Below are 11,863 nucleotides of genomic sequence, written 5' to 3' on the forward strand. Positions count from 1 at the left end.
GAGAACAGGAACCCAGAGACAGGCAAAGTCAATCCAAGAGAGGAGTGGGCACCACCCAGGGAGCAGAGCACTGCCCCACAACTCAAGATCCAGGGTCTAGCAGGGCTTGGGGACTGGGGCCTGCAACTGTAAGGAGCACCCCAAAAGATAAAGGAAGACATTTCATGACAGGAACAATCAAGCACTGGGGATAGGGAACAGCAAGTAAGCTTGGATGGAGCCACTGAGCTGGGCCCTGCCTTGGGCAGGGAAGTCCTAGGTGCACTGCACTCCATGGATCGGGCCAAGCTGATTCCCAGGCTATGGGTGCTGCTCCAAACCCTCTCGGAGCTGAGCTCTCCCATAGCTTTCATTGTGGGAGGTCCTCCAGCCTGTCTCCCAATTTGTGAGGGCTCAAGGACAGGGCTTCACCTCTAAATGCCTGATGCCCAGCACAGGAACAAAAGGCACTCAGGAAATGTGCTCTGAGGAACCAGCAAGCTGGGAAAGCAGGCCCATTGGTGGAAAGAGCTGCAGATGAGGCTGGGTCATTGTTTTCAAAGCTACAAGGAAGCTTCATATCGTACAATATCTAGAACACCTGCCTAGGTGTTAGGAGAGCTGGCTTCTAGCCCTAGCTCTGTCACAAATCAGAAGGGCACTTCCCCTAACTGAGCCCCAATTTTCACTTATGTAGAATGAGGGCATTGACCAGCTGATATTTTGTGAATTTCTTCTTCTGAAGGTCCTGACTGCCCTCTCCCCAGATACCTGCTGACCAAGTCCTCCCCACACCACGAGGGGGAGCTCTACACAAGCCCCCAGGCAAGCACCTCAGCTCAAGCCCACTGACAGGAGTGTGCAGGTAGAGAGTGGGCACCTCCTCACGTCAGGTCACAGAACTCCAGGTGCCCAACCACCAGGCACATTATAGAGTTGCCTTGAGTACGGCGTTTCAGAAATCTCTCCCTCTGCTGCCTCAGGCTGTGGGGCATTTTTGCTTTGGTGAATGCCTTCAGCTTCTTCAGGCTGGTTCCCACCTCCTCACTGCTCAGACCTGGTCCCAGATAGGGATCATGATCTGCTCCAGGCAACATTTCCATGAATACTACTTGACATTCCTAATTTGCCTTAATTTCTGGAGAGCAAGAAGACTCAATAGTAGAATTTGAATCTTTTAATTTGGGGGCACAGTTTCCTTCCCTCTCCTCCTCCCCCTCCCTCTTCTGGACAGAACCTTATCAAGAACTAGGCCCAGGGCACCAGGCTCCACCAATACATCCCCACTGGCTTCTCAGGCACATGCCTCTGTAGACCTGGTATGGGAGATGGTGACCAGGGGGTCAATGAATCCAAAAGAGACATGTCTGGGCTCCATGGTTCCCTGTGTCTGGGTGGGCCTGGGAGACAGGTAGCCCAGAAGTCACTGCTGATTCCCTGTGAGGATGGAACCAGGCAGGGAAGCCATATGAGGCTGAGGCAGCTAGGGTGGGGATAGGGGCATCTCAGGGAGCAGACTCACCCTGGGTGGCTCTGGGTGCCATCTCAGTCCGGTAGATCTTGAAGGCATCATAGGCAAAGACAGACACCAGGATGATGCCAAAAACCTGTGGGAGAAGGATCAGGGACAGCGCAGCAGAGGCTATTGAGCCATTGGATCGAGGAAGAGGGAAGTGGGGGGTACGGGGAGAGCTAGACTCCAGGCACTGGTTTCTACTTTGAACACAAGAAGTGTCCAAGCATTAGTCAGAGGTCCTAAGAGGCCAGAGCATCCCACAGGGCTGGACTCACAAAAGCAGCAATGGCAGCCCCTTCCCGGGAGGTCACAGCAGCAAAGGAGACCACAAGGAAGATGATGATGGCACTGAGGCAGCGGAGAAAGTCCTGGGGAGCCGGGAACATTCGAAGGCAGGGAGTTATCACCCAGAGGTTTCCCAGGCTAGTCAGCAGCCCGGCCCTCGGAAACCCTCAACTCCTACATAGGGATGGCCCTGAACACTTTCAAGAGAGGGGGCTCACAATGCTACCCGGGGAATAGGAGCAGAATCCACAGCAGCCACGGGCTGGAGCACCCCGACCTGCAGGCCCAGGCAGGGCAGTGCTGAGGCTGGGCCTTTGTGAGTGGGAAGGCAGACCTAAAAGACATATATCTTCCTCGTTTTTAGGGGCCCTTTAACTGTGAAATCTGTCTGTGTAAAAGCACAATGTGGAATACAGGGCACCGCCTGGGACAAAGGCCAGCTGGGGTGTGGAAGTGGAGGGGAGCTAGGAGAAGAAAGGAAAACTCAGCAATCAGATGGAAGGAAGGGACCAAGACGGGGTGAGAAAGGCAGGGCTCCTCACCAGACAGGGCCAGTTAAGCTGATCGAAGCGCTGGTAGTACTGGGTGGCGTAGAGGAAGAGGAAGGTGAGCGTGATGAAGAACTCCAGCAGTGCCGCGGCCATGTAGGCGGAGATGGAGGCCGTGAAGCAGATGAAGATGATGAAAGTCAGGGCCTGCAGGACCGAGTGTGGAGAGCTTGCCCGGAAGGGGACACATGCACTGGCCAGGCCTTGGCTTTCCCTCCCCTCCTCAGGAACCCCACAAGCTGGCACCCGCCTCCCTTCCTTAAAGAGAATAATGAGGAGCTCTGGCATGTCTCCCATCCCTGGTGTTGGGGACACCATTCCAGGGCATTTGACCACTGAGGGCCATCTCCAGCCCCAGAAACCCCAGCAACCCCAGCAGTAAGGCCAAGATGTGCAGCTCCAGGGAGTGCTAGCCTATGGTGATCCGCCACAGCAGTGTCCCCCAGGAACAGAGTGTGCTTCTGGAGTTGTGCCCACAAAGTCCCTTCACCTCAGGAGACAGCCCTGGCCCACAATGCTGTTTCCACTCTCAAATGTCTTAAATTTCTCTGAAGAGAACCAGAGCCTTTGATTCCACCCCAAGAGAGAAGGCTTAGAAGGCAGGTGCTCCCCAGCAATACAGGATGGCACATAGGCAGAGGCCTTAGGTTTATACCATGATCTTGCTGAGTAAGAAGATCCTTTCCTGAGAATAGATATTCATGGCGGGGTGGGGGAGCAGTCAACAAATAAAGCAGAGCTGTAGGAAATCTGCCCTATTTGGTAGTTGGGTTTCTTAGACATGCCAAGAAGTGGTCACCCTAGATGCCAGGAAAAGTCAGGCCAGCTTTTATACCTGTCCTATCCCTCACACTCCCTCCACATCCCAGAAAGATGTCCTTCTGTCTAACTTCAATCCGTCCTGCTGCAACTGAAACCTACTATAACTGCCCTCAAATGGAGAGGCAGCAAGAAAATTAAGAGATGAAGAAGGCACAGCTAGAGACAGGAGAAGCATCTAGAAAGCCCAGAAAGAGAACTTCTGGGTTGTGAGCCTGGAGAACCAGCTCAGGGCTGGTGGGCCAGGGAGCTGGGGATGGGGGAGAGGGAAGCACCAGATTGGGGAGGCAGCTGTTACCAGCTCAGTTTCCAGCAGGATGCCTTTGAGGGAAGAGAAGAAGGTCTTGTCCACAGCGAAGCCCTGGAGCTCTGCAGCTGCCCGCTCCTCGGGGGGCCAGTCCCGGCGATTCCAAGCACTGAACATCTTCGTGGGGCCCACTGGGCACAGCCCCACCCACCCACCCACACACTACCACCAGCCCAGGAAGAGACCCAGAAACCTGGAAGAATGCAGAAGCAGACAGGATACAGAAGGCACTTGGAGAAACCTAAAAATGAAGCAGAGAGGCCTGCCTGGGGGCCCAGGAGAAGGCAGCCGCTGGGGAGGCCTCCCAGTGGGCCTTCACCCGACTGCCCAGAGAGAGTTCTGCTGTTGCCTGCTCCAGCCCCCTAGGAGGACATGGGGAGGGCTGAGGAGGCGTGGCTAACCCCTCCCCTTACTTGGAGCCCAACCCAGCCTGGAAAATGGGAGAAGGAAGAGGGAGAGAAGGATGTCGGAAAGAAACTGCAAGAACAGGGAGAAAGCATTAGACCGGGCAGGAGTAGGACACTCCCCCAGCACCTCTGTGACCTAAGCCTGAATAAGTTTATTTCCCCCTCCTGTAAACTTAACCCTCTTCCTTGGCTGGTCCTTTCTCCCTTTTCCTTTTAGGGAGGGTGAGAGCTGGAGCCCAGCCCAGGCAGCACCCCCAGGACCAAGCTGCAGCAGAGGACAAAGGCGGATTGTTGGGGAGACAAGGGGGTGCTGTATGCCTGCTGCAGTGCCTCAATGGGCCTCTGTCTCTCCAGCATGCCAGGAGGAGGCCCGACCCTTCCCTGGTGTTCAGGGCTGGGTCAGGGAGCCAGAGTGTGAAAGGGACGGGAGGGTGCAACAGAAACTCTGCAGGGCATGGAGAGCTAGCAGAGCAGGCAGTAGGTGAGGGCTGGTGGTAGGAAGGAGCAGGTGCTGGGTTAAGGGCCATGGGACGTTCAAGAACCATGGATCCAAGACAAATTAGGTCATTTTAAAATACAGATATTTATTTGGATAAATCTCTCCACATTCAATAACAGCTTCCTTCTCAGAATGATCCATGTCAAAGGACTTGTAACTACATCAGGATGTGTGCAAAGTAGATGATCACGGAGTATTTGATGAGTGGATGAATGAATGAACGAACAAATGAAACGAGGGGCAACAGAGCAAATATGAAGAAAGTGCCTGTGCTGGGCTAGGGCAGCTGCAGATGGGAGGATAAGAAGTGTAGCCTCCAGAAATGGGCAGAGCTTTGAAGGTCTTTTCTGAAAGGAAATGCCAGGACAACAGATTCCAGCAGCCAGAAGCTGCAGCTGCTCCCTTCCAAAAGTGCTTCCAAAAAGTGCTGAAGTGTGTGTCCTCCCCAAGGCCCCCATCCTGTCTGAGGAGCCGGCTGGTACAGGTGGTGCTTCGGAGGGACCAAGCCTGGGTATTCTGGACCACCACAGCAAGATGGTTGTACACCTGGCTCCAGTCTTGCAAATGGGTCTGGCCTCAGGCAGGTGGCAGGCACAGCTAGGCCATCACACGGGGCCGCACACACACACAAGCCAAGGAGACGCGGTAGAGCCTACGCTCCAGGCAGTAGCCATGGTGGGTGCCCCGCTCACCATGGCACGGACGCCTGTAGAAGACGGTCTGGTTGTGGTAGAGCAGCTCTGAGTTGCCCAGGGGGTCCATGTGGGAGCCAGTCTGTAGGCTGACGCAGTGTGGACACAGGCAACGGGCATGGTACAGATCCTGGGGGAGCCGGTTCAAGTCCCTGTCCAACCTGTGGGGATGTAACTGGTCAGTCCCTGGCAGGACAGGCAAGAACAGGGAGGGCCAGGTGGGCTGGGGATGCTAGAGAAAGGACACGGTGCACTTGGGGACCTGACTTCTTGTCTCAGTTCTGGTACCCTCATGCTGTGTAACTTTGAATAAGTCACCACCCTCCTCTCTGGGATTTATCTTCCCTGACTGAAAGTGAACGTAGGGACAAAAGAGTTGTTTTCCACCTGGTCCTGGGGTCCTTCAGGAGGCAGGGAAAGATGAGCAGACTTTTGTCTCAGCTTCCACTCAACCAGTTCTGCTTCCATATATCTATCTGGGCTTTAGCATGAGGTTTCTTAGTGTAATTATTACATCTCACATCTCAGGGCTTTTACAATTATAATTGTTTCAAAAGTAAAAACTACTCTGACAGCCAAGTATAAGATGATAAAGTTAAAAAAAAAAAAGAAGTCAATCTCTCTCCACCAGTCCCACTTTACAGAGGGAGTCATTCCTATACCCACCAGACACTGCCCAAGCATATATGATAAGCACACTTAACACTGCATGGAAAGACTTCTTTGCCTATTCTGAAAAGATTTTGTGGCCAAAAAAAGACTTGAAAAACAGAAAAAGTAAATATTCCAAAGGTTTGGACTCCAACAGCAGAGCAGGAACCCTTCACCCAAGGTTGTGAGACTGTTTTCCATACAGAGAAGTCCTGGAAAACTGGGGTCCAGCCTCTATAGCATTTCCCAATGGCGTTCCCTTAGAAACACCCTTCAAGAAAAGGTTCTGAGGTCAAAGGAGTTTAGGAAACAATGAGTTTAATGGTTCCTTTTCCTCAGACTTCTTGCAGATTTTAGTGTTATGAGAGGCATGATGAATTTTAGGAGGTGGGGACTGGAGCCGCTGCTCCCAGGCTTACTTGACATCATCACTTTTTCTGAGGAGCAGCTTATAGAATGAGTGTTGTATACAACAGACTGGGGAAGGCTGAATAAGTGATTTTCAGGGATTCACAGTCTCCCAACCAGGCGTCTGAGCCCTAGTAAAGTCAGTCATCTGGCACCCAATCTCCCCCAAGAGGCTTCACGCCTCAGATTTGGTCCAGAACCAACCAACCTTCTGAGACCACTCCAAAGCATTATGAATTGGTGACTCCACCTGAGATCTAATCTCAGTTAAAGTGGGCTCCCTCCCCCACTGAACTTCATCCATGCCGAAAACCACTAAGTAGAATTAGAGGCATGGGGAGTAGAAATGCAGAAGCCCTAAAAGGACACAAAGACAAAAGAATTATGGTTGGGATCCCTAAGGCACTAATCTTAAACATTTTTTCATCTCTGTCCCTATTGCAGTGCTTCCTAATATTTTTCACATCATGGCACAAATAGAGAATTATAATATTTCTGTGGCACACTGAGTAAAAGAATAAGATAACATGATCATGATCAAAGATAAACAACTCATGGGACTGGAGTTGTACCTCAGTGGTAGAGCACTTGCCCGGCACATGTGAAGTACTGGGTTTGATTCTCAGCACTGCATATAAATAAAATAAAGGTCCAATGACAACTAAAAAAAAAAAAGATAAGCAGCTGAGGGTTCTAGCTGCCAGGCTTTCCCCAAGAATTGAGAGCTTCACAATCTTCATATACTTATAACATATTCATGACCCAGGGCAGTTACATTTGGTACTAGGATGCTTCATGCCTGTATCATACTGTATTCCCTACTATTTTAGTTTTTAAAAAGTGGGCTATTATAGAGAAAGGAGGAGGAGGAGGAGAAAAGTAGAGAATCAATATTAAGTACAGGTTTTACAGACATGATTTCATTTGATCTATATATTGGCCTATGGGGTATAATCTCACTTTACAGATTAAATAGTAAATTAAATAACTTGGGGTGAGTTTTTGGCCCAACTGACCCAATGGAAGTCACAGGTAGGGCTCAAATCTAGGCTTGTTAATTCCTGAAACTTCATGGCTTCTGAGATCAAAAGAAGATAGGCTAGAATTGAGTAGAACTTGCCTGCTCCTTCACACACCCTGACAGCACACAGAGGGAAGCACAGGCAGGCTTTATATTTGGGAGGGGAGGGCAAACTCACTCATATCTCCAGGGAGAAATGGCCCTGCTATTTAGGGGCCCATCTTCGCTGGCCCTGCAGGATTCTGGGTGCTGGGCAAGGGTGTTAGGCTCCAGGGGAGACATGAACACAGTTGGCCCCTGCAACAAGTCCTCGGAGAGATCCTGCCCTTTGCTGGTACCACAGCTGGGCCAGTGGCTGCAGTCCTTCTGGAGTCGAAAACTCAGGGTGTGGGTTCCCATCATCACAGCCAAGAATGCGACCACCTGTAGGAAAATGCCAGTGAGGGAACTGCTCTCACCTAATCCAGTCGCCTTGCCATCCAAACCTCTCCCCAGCTGCTCTCTGAGGTCCCAAACCTGGGAGCCTGGCCTCTCTCTACCCTCAGTAACGCCTCTGCTCAATTTCCTCTCAGCAACTCCTCTGGCAGCATCTGCACTCACCTGGTACATGCTGGATGCTGCTCACTCAGCCACTGGTGGTGCCCTGACTGACTGGCCTTCTGGAAGCAGGCTGACTGGAGTGGTTTGGGAGTCCTGGTTTTATTTTCAGCAAACCTGTTTTGTTTATTCAAATTTATTTCCACTATCATTTGGAGGGAGTGACTTGAGATTAAAAAACAAAACAAAACCGAAAAAACCTGAAAGCATTTCCAAAAGCTGTTTAGAATGCTACCTTCATGGAAGTTGTGATGACATCATTGTCTGCCTGGTAGCTAATTGGGTAAGCTTTGCTCTTTACGCTTTCCGGTGTGGGTCAAAGCAATAACGTTCTGCTATTATGCATCTTTGTAACTGGCATTATAGGAATTTTCCTGGTTGGTTTTCCACCCTAAACTAGGGAATATCATCTGGCCTTTCTTCCAGAGGCTTCATTTCCATGATCTCTGCAACTCCCACCTAGCATCTGATCTCCACTCTTCCCCTTCTTCAGATGTCCCTGACCACCCACATTAGTAAACAATTCCCTTTCTCTCCATCTCCTTTGACTCCTCATCCCTCTGGTTCTCTGACCTCTTTCCATCTTTGATGATCCCAACTCCTATGACCCGATTATCTATGGTTTCTCCCCCATTATTCAGACTCCCACCCCCCAATGTTCAGTACCTGCTCCCTGACTTTGCCTCACCCTCTCTAGTTGTTGCCCCATCCCCATCCCCACACTTTCCCTGACCTCTTCCTTGGAATAGGGATACAGGCCTCCCCCCAACCCCACCTCCCCGCAGGATTGCCAGGAAGGACTTAATCCTGACCCTGACCCCGTGAGTTGTTGTCTAGATGGGCAGGGCCTGATGGAAGAAGGTGTGGGTGACTTTTCCCATTGCACAAATGAGAAGGTGGAGCAAGGAAGAGGAGGAGCATGGTAACGACCTTACCTAAGGCCTGAGAGGAAGTCATCTTCACCCACAAGGCCTTAAGGACGAGGCTCATGGCATGAATAGCTGCCATTCTCAGGCTATGGGGGGACCCCACTCAGCCTCAGCACTCCGGTAACATGGTGCACCATCAACCAGAGGGAGTATATATGCTCCAGAAAGGAGGACCCCAAAGACACAAGCCAGCAGGGGTCTAGCATGCTGAGGAGGATTGCAGAAAACAGGCCAGAGTTCACTTCCGTCCAGGCCTTTCTCTTCATCCTGCCCATTGACCACCCCACCCCAACACACTCATACACAGACATTGTCTCTAGGATAATGCTTCCTGATTTGCATGTGCTTTCCCTCAGAAAATACTCCTCTAGTAACCAAGGACTCGGGAAATAAACAGAAGGAACCAGGAATAACTTTCTGTAGAGTGAGGAGGATTCCTTCAAATGCTGTAGGGCAAAGCAGCCCTAAAAGAGAGTCACAATTTCAGAGGGCATTCTGGAAAATTGGGGAAAGTGCTTCTGGTGAGTCTTGGTGGGGTCTGCAACAGTGAGGAAAGGCCATTTTGGAAAAATTGGGGGTGTTTGGGAGAACCGGAGCTCTTAGGGAGCACAACGAGGGCAGAATACCATCCCTTACTCCCACTGCCCACAGACACCTGTGCCCCCAGACACCCTCTCCCTTTTATCAACTGTTGACCTGGCTCCTGTGCACTTGCTTACACATGCCAAGTAGGATGATAAGCCCTGGATATGCATCATCTTATTTTATCCTGACAATAAGACCAGGACACGGAAACTATTATCTGTATGTTACAGGAGAGGAAACAGACCCAAAGAAATTTAGTTATTTACCCAACGTCACATAGTTAGAAAGAGGCCAAGCTGGTTTTCCATCCTAAGCCTGTTGAGTTCCAAAATCTGAGTCCCTGACATATGAGCTAGGTCAACCCTCAGTTAGCTGCAAACGGAAGGGGAGTCACCACAGTGAATACTTTTCTGTTTGAAACAGTAAATTTGGGGTCACCTCTCTGAATTAAGAACAAACTTCCTCTTGCTAAGAAGGAAGCTAAAGGACTGCCATCCCCAACCCTGACAGACACCAAACAAGAGGGAGAGCAGAGGCAGAATCAAGATCTACCCCCTGCCCCCATCCTGTCTAACACAGGATGACTAAAGCTATAAATGTATGTCACCTGGCTTTTGTTTCTTAAAATTGTAACTGCTTCTGTGGGGCCTGTGGAGAGAAGCATTTTAACTGCTTTTCCTTAGTTTGATCAAAGTGTATAAAGCTCATATTTCTTTTTTCCAGCTTTTGCCTATTTTTTAAGTAGCCAAATTCAGTCAGTCGGGATCCAAGAAGGGTCCCTGGGCTAGACTGCCAGGAACATACTCATTTAGGCTTGGATTGGACAGGTCTCACCTGTACCTGCTGGAGGGGATCCTCTGCTCCAGGTTCCTATTGCCCAATCTTTTGTCTGCCACATGGTCTCAGGATGGCTTCTGGTGTTGGCAATCCCTAACCCTAGCACAGGCTCTTAGGGTACAGTGTTGTTTCAGAAGAACACGATTCCTATGGATCTCCTCGAAATAATTAGAATCCCAGGGCAGAGGGGACAGAACTATAGTCTAATCTTGGCCCAAATTTCTTGATCGTGGGCCCCTGCAGGAAGGGGTGCTCAAAGGAGCAGGAAGTGATCCCAGCTGCTTGCTCCATTTGCTGACACTGCAGAAAGGACTCAGCCTAGGTTACTGGGGACATTGCCCTTCAGGAGAGGCCTTTGGGGAATCTCCCTTCCTCTGTACCTGAGGGCAGAGGAAACCCCTAGAAGGCAGAGGGAGGGCTCCTCCAAGAACACAGTCTCCCCCAGGCTTGGCTTTTCCCACACTATGAAGACTGGGCCTGATCCAAGAACCTGTTCTCTGAGCTACATGTGCACACCCCACCCCGTTTGCTCAGTCTCTGTCCTTATCTCGGTAGCAGCTTTGTGGAACTCTTTAGGGTGACTACCTGCCATGAGAAACATTTTCCAGAGGGTTTCCTCCTGGGGTGACTAGTTTTGGAATCCCTGAGTCACTTCAGCTTCCAGGGAATCCCTGGGGGAGGTGTGGGGATGTGGAGGTGGCAATAAGGAGGATGCTGGAGGCAGAAGCAAAGGAAAGTTCGCCCAGCACCTGACATCAAGGGTAACCTCCCAACACGTCCCCACTTGCCTGGGCCTGACCTGATAGCCAAAGAGGGTTTTCTGGGATCCCTACCCCTGTGTCCCTGGAAAAAGTGGTCAGCACCTATCAGGAAAGGGAAGGGAAGATGTGATGGAATTTGTCTCCCACCCTTGGCTTGAGAAGGATCTTGGAGCTCATAGGGAGTTAGAATATGATAGTCCTGTCCCTTCTCAGAAAAATTTTCAAGTCCTTACCTGCTTTCTCAAAGACTCAGCTCAGCTCCAACTTCTGACTTTAGGTCCTCCCTCTGTTCCTTCCTCATTTGCAGAAATGCATGTATTAGCAAGGTAGTGCCAGGAATTGGTCTGGATAGTCAGAAAGATGCTAACCAGCCTAGCTGCTCTGCACCTCATTTCCTAAAACAGTGTTGAATCCAGAGGACTCAACAGAGTCCACTGAAGTTCATCTGCACTCACTTCATGTGAGGCTGGAACACCAGTTATTAAAATGTTAAGATATACCAGACACAGGGGTGCATGCTTATAGTCCCAGTTACTCAGGAGACTCAGGCAGAAGGATTGTGATTTCAAGGCTAGTCTGGGTGACATAGCAAGAGTTCATCTCAAGATACAAACAAAATAAATAATGTTGAGATATTTCTTTACCTGCTAATAAGTAGATGCTGCCCTCAGTCTTGGGACACACCCCACCCCAAAACACGTCCCTATAGTCTAGTCACTAAAGGGTAAATGCTTGGCATGGATTGAGGCTTCCAGAATATTGTTTCTCAGTTCTAACTGGTAGGTGATAATGATACCAGTTGCTAATTTATTTATTTATTTTTCGAGTAATAGAGATTTAACCCAGGGGTGCTTTATCACTGAGCTATATCCCCAGCCCTTTTTATTTTTTTATTTTGAGACAGGGTCTCACTAAGTTACTGAGGGTCTTGCTAAGTTGAGGCTGGCCTTGAACTTGCAATCCTCCTGCCTCAGCCTCAGAATCACTGAGATTAGAGGCCTGCACTATCACCAGGTGCTAAT

General features: G+C 50.2%; 2 protein-coding genes across 6 annotated transcripts; both read right to left on the reverse strand.

Moving 5' to 3' along the window:
* Window positions 1-1,141: 1,141 nt before the first annotated feature.
* CMTM5 (CKLF like MARVEL transmembrane domain containing 5) lies at window positions 1,142-3,939 on the reverse strand. Of its 3 annotated transcripts, none has more exons than XM_079125075.1 (5): window positions 3,446-3,916; window positions 2,323-2,586; window positions 1,771-1,863; window positions 1,502-1,586; window positions 1,142-1,416 (listed from the first exon to the last, which is right to left on the reverse strand). In XM_079125075.1, the coding sequence occupies exons 1-5, from the start codon at window positions 3,569-3,571 to the stop codon at window positions 1,403-1,405; spliced, it is 582 nt and encodes a 193-aa protein (XP_078981201.1). In that variant the 5' UTR covers window positions 3,572-3,916; the 3' UTR covers window positions 1,142-1,402. The 3 variants fall into 3 exon arrangements, with proteins under 3 accessions (XP_078981201.1, XP_078981202.1, XP_078981203.1); XM_079125076.1 differs by having other exon boundaries at window positions 2,323-2,475; window positions 3,446-3,799; XM_079125077.1 differs by lacking the exons at window positions 1,771-1,863; window positions 2,323-2,586 and having other exon boundaries at window positions 3,446-3,939.
* A 204-nt stretch (window positions 3,940-4,143) lies between these two features.
* Window positions 4,144-11,501, reverse strand: IL25 (interleukin 25). Of its 3 annotated transcripts, XM_079125090.1 has the most exons (5): window positions 11,075-11,501; window positions 8,665-8,865; window positions 7,733-7,846; window positions 7,311-7,555; window positions 4,144-5,213 (listed from the first exon to the last, which is right to left on the reverse strand). In XM_079125090.1, exons 3-5 carry the CDS (start codon window positions 7,739-7,741, stop codon window positions 4,958-4,960), a joined length of 510 nt encoding a protein of 169 aa, XP_078981216.1. In that variant the 5' UTR covers window positions 7,742-7,846; window positions 8,665-8,865; window positions 11,075-11,501; the 3' UTR covers window positions 4,144-4,957. The 3 variants fall into 3 exon arrangements, with proteins under 3 accessions (XP_078981216.1, XP_078981215.1, XP_078981217.1); XM_079125089.1 differs by having other exon boundaries at window positions 8,665-11,501; XM_079125091.1 differs by lacking the exon at window positions 7,733-7,846 and having other exon boundaries at window positions 8,665-11,501.
* Window positions 11,502-11,863: the final 362 nt, after the last annotated feature.

The sequence above is a fragment of the Sciurus vulgaris genome, assembly GCF_902686455.1.
Source record: "Sciurus vulgaris genome assembly, chromosome: 2".
Taxonomy (NCBI): domain Eukaryota; kingdom Metazoa; phylum Chordata; class Mammalia; order Rodentia; family Sciuridae; genus Sciurus; species Sciurus vulgaris.

Bases quoted from the DNA above. Each gene is read 5' to 3' on its own strand.
- CMTM5 (XM_079125075.1), bottom strand. From the start codon at position 3,571: ATGTTCAGTGCTTGGAATCGCCGGGACTGGCCCCCCGAGGAGCGGGCA. The intron at 1,864-2,322 runs GTGAGGAGCCCT...CCGGCTCCCCAG, and splicing joins AGCTTAACTGGCCCTGTCTG to GACTTTCTCCGCTGCCTCAG. The intron at 1,587-1,770 runs GTGAGTCCAGCC...CTTCTCCCACAG, and splicing joins GGGCTGCCATTGCTGCTTTT to GTTTTTGGCATCATCCTGGT.
- IL25 (XM_079125090.1), bottom strand. The intron at 5,214-7,310 runs GTGAGTTTGCCC...ACATCCCCACAG, and splicing joins ATTTCTCCCTGGAGATATGA to GTTGGACAGGGACTTGAACC.